Source organism: Pseudorasbora parva, chromosome 14 (assembly GCF_024679245.1).
Source record: "Pseudorasbora parva isolate DD20220531a chromosome 14, ASM2467924v1, whole genome shotgun sequence".
Lineage (NCBI taxonomy): Eukaryota > Metazoa > Chordata > Actinopteri > Cypriniformes > Gobionidae > Pseudorasbora > Pseudorasbora parva.
This window is the reverse complement of record NC_090185.1, coordinates 30302561-30312653: the sequence shown is the minus strand read 5'-3', so window position 1 is coordinate 30312653 and position 10093 is coordinate 30302561. Positions and strand designations below refer to the sequence as shown.

The following is a 10093-nucleotide window of genomic DNA, read 5'->3' as shown; positions in this document are numbered from 1 at the left end:
CAGCCAGAATTTTATAATGATAAAATATTTACTGGAAAACAAGACAAAATACTGATAGGAAAATCTTTTGTACAGTGTATTTCTTGCCGATCAATGTCTTGCCAACTAATGGTAATTCCATTGTTCTGGTTTGAATTTCCTCTGTGTCCTCTGAATTTCTTTATTCCATATTAAATAAACTTTATTCTTTACATCCAGGAAACAGAGAGGAGCCAACTCCACTATGATCTTAGTGAACATCTGTTTGTGCATGACCACCTACTACCTGTTGTTCATTTTTGGAATCAACAACCCAGTCAAGAGCTCAAAAGCCTCTGTTTCAGAGGAGAACGTTGTTCCTTCTTCAGATTTGCAACAGAACATCGATCAGGGTCCTTGTACGGCAATCACAGCCCTGCTGCAGTACTTCCTGTTGGCCACGTTTGCCTGGAACATCATGTATGCGGCTCACGTGTTTTTCCTCATTAGAAATGCCCTCAGCGGTCCACCTCAAGGTTTCCGCACTATCGCCATGACAGCCGGCTGGGGTACATTTAATATAACACATTGACATTAAAAGATGACATTTTGATTCTGTTTGATAATGGTATACAAATGTATGGTATTAAATGTGTTATATACACTGATCAGGCATAACATTATGACCTAATATTGTGATTCATCAGACCAGGTCGCCTTCTTCCATTGCTCCTTGGTCCAATTCTGATGCTCACGTGCCCACTGCTTGTGCTTTCGGTGATGGATGGGGGTCAGCATTGACACCCTGACTGGTCTGCGGCTATGCAGCCCCATACACAACAAACTATGATGCACTGTGTATTCTGACACCTTTCTATCAGAACCAGCATTAACTTCTTGAGCAATTTGATCTACAGTAGCTCGTCTGTTTGATCGGACCACACGGGCCAGCCTTCGCTCCTTACGTGCATCAATGAGCCTTGGCTGCCCATGACCCTGTCACCGGTTCACCACTGGTCCTTCCTTGGAGCACTTTTGTTAGATACTGACCACTGCAGACCGGGAACACCCCACAAGAGCTGCAGTTTTGGAGACTGCTCTGACCCAGTCGTCTAGCCATCACAATTTGGCCCTTGTCAAACTCACTCAAATCCTTACGCTTGCCCTTTTGTTCTGCTTTTAACAGGTCAACTTTGAGGACAAAATGTTAACTTGCTGCCTAATATATCCCACCCACTAACAGGGGCTGTGGTGAAGAGATTATCAGTGTTATTCACTTCACCTCTCAGTGGTCATTATGTTATGCCTGATAAATGTATTTAGCCTATTATTAACATTTTGGCTGATTTCATGTTATTGCAGACACCCAATAAATGAGAGCGATATTAAAACTATATTCTATTTTGGCATTATACTACTATAACTGTAAGAAAAAAATATAATTTTAAATGCTACACTATATGTTAGTTTAGCCATCACATCATTTAAATTTACAAGGTGAAAAATGCATATTCATTTTTTGATTTAAAAAACTATTAAATCAAAAAATGTATTAAATAGTATTAAAATTATTAAATGTATTAAATAGTATTAAAATAAAATTATTACTTTTATAAGATTCACTTTAAGTAAGCAAAGGTGACCTAATTTAAATGTAGAAATGAGTATAGTAATCATATAGGCTATCATTTAAAATAATAATTGTGATTAATTATAATGTCTTAGGTCTGCCTGCTGTTATTGTCGGCATTTCGCTGGCCACCACCTACAGCTTTAAGAACCCTTTAGGTTATCGACAAGAAGAGTTGTAAGTAAAAAATTATTTTGCTTTATCCACCTCAAGTATTTTTTTTCTGTCATTGGTCTTTAAAGGGACGTAAAGAGAATAATAACAGATTTCAGTCAAATCTAAATTGTAAAACAAACTAGTGTGATTATGATTACAATAATACATTTTAAATTATACGATAAACACCCATTTGCAACATCAAACATATTTGAACAGCCAAAATAACCGGAAGTGAAGACACCGGAAGCCTTGCACATTCCAGTTACAAATACCTAGCCTGACAAGCCAGACCCACATCAAGATGTTTGGTCTGGAAACTCACCATAGACAGGGCTCAATCCGAGGGGCAGATAAACGGTTGTCTTTCAAACTCACTCTGCACGCGATAGGATAGCGCTACAACCAACCAGAGCAACGAAGGTGAAGTGGAGCTTGTTGATAGATTAAACATTCGCCGTATCCGGTCGGCAAAACTCCGAACACATCTTCTCTTTTTAAGAATAACTTCAGTGCCGTTCTTTGTTCTTTTCTCAGAGAAAAGCTTAACTCCAAGTCTTTCAGAGTCGCGGTCAAAGCTGATTCGAAAGACCACCGCCGTTCGCCAGTTTCTGTGTTTACTAGAAGCACACAAACGCAACTCGGCCGTCGTCATTATGGCCCCGCCCACCGACTCTATACACGATGTGATTGGCCTGGCAAAATTTGGCGATTACAGCTTAGAAGGGTATTGAGAGTTGTTAGACGACACTCGTGGGCAGATTAGATTTGCTGCCGCTAGGGTGCGTCTAGATTTCTAGGCTAACAAATGCCCGCTTTAGAAACAAATTGGGTCCCCCTTGTTTGCTTATCACTAGACCAAGCTCAATTTAAGATTGAACACTGGTCTGGGGAGTCTGCTCTGTATTTTCTACTGCACAAGAGCTTATTCTCCATCTTGGGTGTTGCACTTTCCTCATTCATAAGTAATCGGAGTGCACAGTCTTCCTATATACTGGGTGTTTCTAAAACGGGAAGGTTGTATCCTACGGAGGCTGCATATCTCGGCTGCCATGTCATCAAAAGTCACTAAGGGCAATCTCAATTTGAAGGATCCTTGGAAGGCAGTCTTTGTTTCGCATCCTTCTTTCGGCCCGTTTTCAAGGATACATGGGATGTATCCTTTGCAGCCTCAAAGCATCCACAGTCCCGCTGAAGAGGACACTAGCCTCCAAACCTCAGAAGCACAGGACTAGGAAGGACGCAGTCTTGGTAGGATGCAACCTTCTGTTTGAGAAACACCCATGAAGTCTTTAAACCTTATCACGGCAGCGGCATCTTAGATTTTTAATGGGAATGAAAGCAAGGCTGAGAGGGATAGACATGCATTTCTATAGTGGGCTGTATTGTTATTTAATGTGTTTTTGGACTGTTCAGCTGATGAAACACTGCAAAAATATCTTTCCAAGGAATTTCAGCTGACAAAAAAACACCAGACAACATGAGCTGTGGGAAATTATTCACACCACCGCTGACGAGTGCCTGGCCGCATTAATGCAATAGGTCATATCCTTGGTGTTTTAAACAAATTAATTGCATTCCTACTGAAAAAAAAGTGTTCTAGAGCGAAAATGTTGCCTATAAATAATGTTGCGCGCCTTCTTATCAAACCCGCCACAGCAATGTTCAACATCTCCTCCATTTTGCTTGGGAACTAATGGGGTCGGAACCAAAGTTTAAAAGACTGCGTTCTCTGGAATCCTGTCAAGCGGAGCACTTCTACATTACGATTGGTTGCCGCCGAATCGAGTCATACCTCATTACCATAAAGTTGATTTCAACTCTCCTTGACGCCCAAATCTTCATAGATGCCGCGCCGCTCGCCACCGGCTCCCATTGAAAATGTATGACTTCCGGCCACTTTGACGCTCTTGCCACCAGTGGTATAAACCAAGCGCCAACCTCCCACGATCCCTCTTGAAGCCAATACGGAAGTAATGTAAACTGCAATTCCTCGACTGGCCACTAGGGACAGACATTGGGCACAAACTAAACATATTTACATGTAGAACATTACTTGCACATCCTCACTAAACACCCCAGTATTTCTCATTCTCTCTTTGTACTGTTTTAGCTGTTGGCTGGCGTCTCTGGACAAGACCGGAGCGTTTGATCCGAAGCGGCCGATGTTGTGGGGTTTCTTGCTCCCTCTAGCTGTCATGTTGTGTTTTAACTCAGCTCTGCTTGTCTACTTCTCTCAAACCATCTGCTGTGCAAATCCCAACCTGAAGAGGTACGTAAACCAAACCATAAGAGAATGTTCTAGGTTTAAAACAAATCCACAGTTAATGTAACTTAATCGACGCTGTTGATAACCCTCCTTTAATATAATATAGGTGTGGATTGAATTCTTTACCTATCTAGTATCTGAGGTGTAACTATCAGAGCTCTGACGTTTCAATAAAAGTTCATATTTGTTATTGTATTGTTTTGGTTCTTTAGCTCAGGAACCACTCCTTTAAAGAAGAAGCTTTTGAGTAGTTTCTCTCTGGCTGTGGTGCTCGGGTTGTCCTGGGTCATCGGTTACTTTGTGCTCATCACCCATGACAAAACACTGTACATCATTCTCAGTGTGGTCTTCTGTCTCTGCAATACTACACAGGTGTGTTATTACACTCGATTCATACTATTTTTTGACATTATCACTAGTAAATGCTTATTGGATTCATTCAAACTGATGTACATATACGTCTTGCTTTGCTTGGTGACTGACAACCTCATTTTCTGTCCTTCAAAGGGTGTTCAGATTTTCTTTTTGTTTACACTGAAGTCTTTCCTAAAGATGAGAACTCGATATAATCTGGATTCTAAGACTGATTCAAGGGGAGAGCCTTAAAACACGGAAAACGGACACAAAAAGCCAAGGACAAGACAAGATCGTAGATGATTGCATATTTCTGCTGACATTTACTTTAGTTCAATTTAATATTATTAAACACATTGCCTCATATACTCGCATTAGGTTCTGTACAAGTAACATCTATAGTAAATTTTAGATATTATATATTTAATATGCAGACAGTCTTTGATTTGTATTGCAGTTGCTTTAGGACAAATTATGGATTTAAATTGTCTTACTGTTCATTAAAAAAAGGTTATCTGAAAATATGTGGCTTGTTTAATTTATTCTTTACTGCTCTCAACATATTATAATTACAGTAATATGTTAACAAATAACAATTCAGTGAAGTAAATATAAATATAGTGATAAGGACAGAAGCTTTTCAGTTTTGTCTATCTACTTTCGTAAAGTCAAGTTAGCGCGTGTAGCGTCAAGTGTCTCCTTATGGCTTTATAACCACCAAACTCAGGTCAGACCTTCAGACTGTTCTGACTTCAGTTGCTATATTGTTTCAAACTGATTTGACTTATGGTTTTTCTAAAAAAACAAACAAAGATTAATAATCATAAAAGTCCCATATACTTTCATTGAGGGGGTCAACACTTTAATACATTAAATCTAATATAGTTTAAGATTTATTTACTATGCACTAACAAAGCCTAGCAACTTACTGAGGACATGCTAGCAATGTGCTAAAACATGCTAAATCACGCTAACATGCTAATTCATGGTAGCAATGTACTATTAAATCATGCTAGCCAACATGTTAAATCAAGTTAGGAACATGTTGGCAAATGTTCTAAATCAAGCTACCAACATGTTAACAACATTTAAATAATGCTAGGAATGTGTTAAATCATTCTCAAAATCTCTCCTCATTTCCTTGCTCCTCCGTCCTCCATCCTATGACCCGGAAACCGATGGAGCTCAGCCATCTTGTAGGACATCTCAATTCTCTAATTGCACCGCGAGGAGGCGAGGATGGAGGAGTGAGCGAGGATAAGCATAAGTGTATCCTCTACGGCAGTGTTCTATTGCATGCATTAATTCTCCTCCCCCTTCACATCGTGCCACAGTTTATTCATTATTATAATTATTATTTATTACATGTACAAGACACAAATGCATGTCAAATAACAACACCTGACAGTCCTAGAATTATATCAAAGCAAATGAAAGAAAGAGAAACAAATAGAAACTAATACTATACAACGAATGAAAAGCAGTTAATAACTGGGAATAATTTGTTGTTAATAATAACTGGGAATATTAAATAAAACATGGACAAATGTATTTTGTGGAGGTTGAAGCTTACAATATAAATAGTTATCTGAAATGTTAATCTGAAAAAAATCTGAAAAAGAATCCCAACTAAATCCAGCGGTGCAGTCATCATTAACTGACGCCGCTTTGAAGTGACGTTAAAGGGAGCTAGGATATATCATTTCAATTCCTCAGTCCTCATGTCTTTTTCTTCCAACCTTCCCTCACATCCTGAAGGGGTGGAGCTAAGGCGCGGGAAAGGAAGTAAGGATGCACAAATAAGAATTGGGAAGCACCCTTGCTAGCAACACGTTAATTAATGCAAGCAAAATGCTAATTAATGTAAAAAATGTTAGAAACATGTTACATCATGTTAACAACATGCTAAATTATGGTAGCAGCATGCTAGCAATGTACTAAATCAAGGTAGCAAAATGTTAGCAACATGCTAAATCATGTTACTGATGTTAGCAATGTGTTTAAGCATGCTAGCAGCATGTTAGCAAAATGTAAAATCATGCTAACAATGTGCCAAATAAGCTAGGAACATGCTAGCAATATGCAAAATGCAAAATACTCACAAAATGATTACCATGTTAATCTCTTTGTGATAAACTTTATTGCCATCAAACCATTCAATGTTTAAAACTACTTCAAACTTCTTTAATCTGAAATCTTTTTACATTTTTTGGCCTTACCTTTTCAAGCCAACTTCAAAGTTTGTCGTCAAACTTTACTCATCAAGTTTGTAAGTAATGTTAGTTTAGTTGGAAACATGGCTGTTCATATCTTATATATTTGTATTATTAGGGTCCCACTTTTATTACGACATGTCTTCAACTACTGTGTAATTACATAAAAATGTTTGCTACAATGTCCTTAATGTAATGTTTTTTCTTGCTATTAATGAGGTTGGATACAGTTAAGTTTAGGTAAACTAATCATTACCTTAAAATGTTTGGTACAATATCCTTATTGTGTTAATGATTTATCTGGCTGTTATTAAGGTGGGCTACAATATTCCTGTACAACTCTGCATGTTCTGAAAAAGTTTGGTAAGATATATGTGCTGTGTGAATAACACAGAGTAATGATAATGTAATATACTGTTTGGCGCTGTTTTCCTGTTAGTGCCTTGAGTTGTGCCCTGTAAGTTTAACTGGAAACGGATGGTTATTTACATGACCGATGATGGACTTCCCACTCCAGCAATGATCCAGCCCTGACTTTGCTCTATAAACCAGACAGTAACAAGAGTTCATATTAGCAGTTCTAGTTTATTTGTTGCGTGAAATGGACCATTTTCTGCTCTTAATCTTTGCCACAGGTAAGATTCACTTTTGAAATGTTTTAAAGTAATATTCGTTTTCTGTGTGTGTGTGTGTGTGTGTGTGTGTGTGTGTGTGTGTGTGTATATATATATATATATATATATATATATATATATACACACACACACACACACACACACACACACACACACACCGATATTTTATTTATTATTAATAAAAATAATAAAACAATATTTGTACACTATTTTCATTATAATTAATTATCAATAGGTATATTTAAAACAGTTGCATTATTATTATGTAAAAATGTTAAACGATTCTTACTCTTTTATAATGTATAGATTTTTGGTGCTTTATATGATTGTTTCTCTCTTTACCCTTTTTTGCACAACTTGCGTTCCTAATTGTGTGCTGGTTTTCTGGGTTAATTCCCATATTGGTGTTTTGTATATTACAGTTATGTGTAACCACTATCCTTAAGGCATTATACAAGTCAATATAAACAAATAAAAACAAGTTCCATGAAAGGGGTCTGTGTGAAATGTTTGTGTATGGAGCGAAAAATGAATATGCAAAGTTGTTGCCTTGAGCTATTCATGATCTGACCCATGGAAATTTTATTGTTACAGCCCAATGCATTTGTCATATCACATAGTTTTTTTTATTTCATTTAGATGATTTATGTTTTGTTTGGGACACATCGATCTGGCATAACATTATGACCACTGTCAGTTGAAGTGAATAACACTGATTATCTCTTCACCACGGCAATTGTTAGTGGGTGAGATATAGGCAGCAAGTGAGCATTTTGTCCTCAAAGTTGATGTGTTAGAACCTCTAACTTAGAAGTAGGAAAAATGAACGAGTAAGGATTTGAGCTAGATAGAAAATGGCCAAATTGTGATGGCTATAGATGACTGGGTCAGAGCTTCTCCAAAACTGCAGCTCTTGTGGGGTGTTCCCGGTCTGCAGTGGTCAGTATCTATCAGAAGTGGTCCAAGGAAGGAACAGTGGAGAACTGGCCACAGGGTGTAATCCGATCAAACAGACGAGCTACTGTAGCTCACATTTCTCAAGAATCCAATCGAGCATCTGTGGGATGTGATGAACAAACAAGTCCGATCCATGGAGGACCCACCTCGGAACTTACAGGACTTAAAGGATCTGCTGCTAACATCTTGGTGCCAGATACCACAGCACACCTTCAGGGGACTAGTGCAGTCCATGCCTCGACGGATCAAGGCTGTTTTGGTAGCAAAAGGTGGACCAACACAATATCCGGTCATAATGTTATGTCTGAACTGTGTATACACACAGTCCTACCAAACTGCCATTGATTGCTTTTCAAGTTAGTCAGACTGATTCTTTCTGTCTAAATGGCTGGTTCTTGAAATAGGTTGGCAAGCTAGACCAGATTTATACAGAGAGTCCGCTGTGTGACTAATAACATACTTTTTTTGTAATGTTTTGTTTCTGTAAACAGCTGTTTTTGAACACACTTGGTGTCAAAACAGTACGACCAGTACCACCTCAACACTCCAGACTACAACCAAGATTCCAACACTCAGCACCTCAACACTCCAGACTACAACCAAGATTACAACACTCAGCACCTCAACACTCCAGACTACAACCAAGATTACAACACTCAGCACCTCAACACTCCAGACTACAATCCAGGGATCCACCACCACAGCACCCCTGAGCACAGCAATGCCCACACCCAGTCTGGTGTGTGAAAACAAGGGTACCTTAGAAAACGGGATCTGCCTCTGCCCAGATGATTGGACTGGAACTACCTGCAACATCTGTAAAACCCATTGAAAATTTTGCATGATATGATTGAATAATCTTGCTTAAGGTCTTAAGGTTACTGACAGTCTTGTAATTTTTACAGCAAATTTCTGCCCTGAACAAATCCTCAAACTAACCAGTAAATTCACCTTTCCAAAAACGGTCTTAGGCCAGTTTGCTTCGTCAGTAGAGCGATGTCAATCATACACATCAAATGGTATTTCAGTCTCTTGATACCTTTCTATATTTTCAGTGTACTCTCTACTTTAAATATCTCTTTATTTAACATGAATGTTTTTCAGCTGGATTCCCCATGGCTTCGGCTCTCTGTAAAAGAGATACGCAATTTGATATTCCAAACATTCTAGATTGTGGTTTGACCCTTGACAAAATTAATAATGAAGTAAGCAGTCGATGTCTAATGACTGTAATATACAGTCGTATCACAGTTGCATGAATATTCCTCAGATAAAAAATTAAATGATTGCATAATTGTTTTTTATTTATTTTTTTAAATGAAGATTTCTGGAGCTACTCCAGCCACCATTCGTTCGTTGGCCTCCAGTACCCAGATCCTCACATCCATCCCGGAACGGCTAACAGCCAACAACATCACAAATGCTGTTAAAATAACCAGTCTCCTGCTCGGCCATCCTGAAACAGCACAAAAAACGGTACATATTCAGCCTTAAACAGATATTAACATTTAAGTCTCCTGTCTTGAGCACATTTCCAAATTTTCTCCATTTAAACTACATCATGTGTGTACAGTACCTGTCAAAAGTTTTATTTTTTTAAGAAGTCTCTTGCTCACCAAATGCTGCATTTATTTGATGAAAAATACAGTAAAATCTTTAAAAACAGTAATATTGTGACATATATATATATATATATATATATATATATATATATATATATATATATATATATATATATATATATATATATATAAACATATATGTCATAATATACTGTTGTACATGTACTGATTTTAATGTATTTTTCATTAAAAAAAATGCAGCCTTGGTGAGAATTAGAAACTTCTTTAGAAAACATTACAAATAATTATGTTTCCAAACTTTTGACATGCATGTATATAAATATTCTTACCATGGGACA

At 37.8% G+C, this 10093-nt stretch overlaps 2 protein-coding genes across 2 annotated transcripts; both read left to right on the top strand.

Moving 5' to 3' along the window:
* Positions 1–476: 476 nt before the first annotated feature.
* On the top strand, positions 477–4743 carry LOC137040654 (adhesion G-protein coupled receptor G7-like). Its single transcript, XM_067416442.1, has 5 exons — positions 477–527; positions 1684–1765; positions 3858–4016; positions 4226–4385; positions 4521–4743. The coding sequence occupies exons 1-5, from the start codon at positions 512–514 to the stop codon at positions 4617–4619; spliced, it is 516 nt and encodes a 171-aa protein (XP_067272543.1). The 5' UTR covers positions 477–511; the 3' UTR covers positions 4620–4743.
* A 2366-nt stretch (positions 4744–7109) lies between these two features.
* LOC137039777 (adhesion G-protein coupled receptor G7-like) lies at positions 7110–9666 on the top strand. Its single transcript, XM_067415053.1, has 5 exons — positions 7110–7215; positions 8664–8990; positions 9078–9191; positions 9277–9377; positions 9496–9666. Exons 1-5 carry the CDS (start codon positions 7182–7184, stop codon positions 9664–9666), a joined length of 747 nt encoding a protein of 248 aa, XP_067271154.1. The 5' UTR covers positions 7110–7181.
* Positions 9667–10093: the final 427 nt, after the last annotated feature.

Excerpts from the sequence above, each read along its gene's own strand:
- LOC137040654 (XM_067416442.1), top strand. Across the intron at positions 4,017-4,225 it reads GCAAATCCCAACCTGAAGAG|CTCAGGAACCACTCCTTTAA; the intron begins GTACGTAAACCA and ends TTGGTTCTTTAG. Across the intron at positions 4,386-4,520 it reads GTCTCTGCAATACTACACAG|GGTGTTCAGATTTTCTTTTT; the intron begins GTGTGTTATTAC and ends TGTCCTTCAAAG.
- LOC137039777 (XM_067415053.1), top strand. The coding sequence starts at position 7,182 with ATGGACCATTTTCTGCTCTTAATCTTTGCCACAG. Across the intron at positions 8,991-9,077 it reads TGGAACTACCTGCAACATCT|CAAATTTCTGCCCTGAACAA; the intron begins GTAAAACCCATT and ends TAATTTTTACAG. Across the intron at positions 9,378-9,495 it reads TTGACAAAATTAATAATGAA|ATTTCTGGAGCTACTCCAGC; the intron begins GTAAGCAGTCGA and ends TTTTAAATGAAG.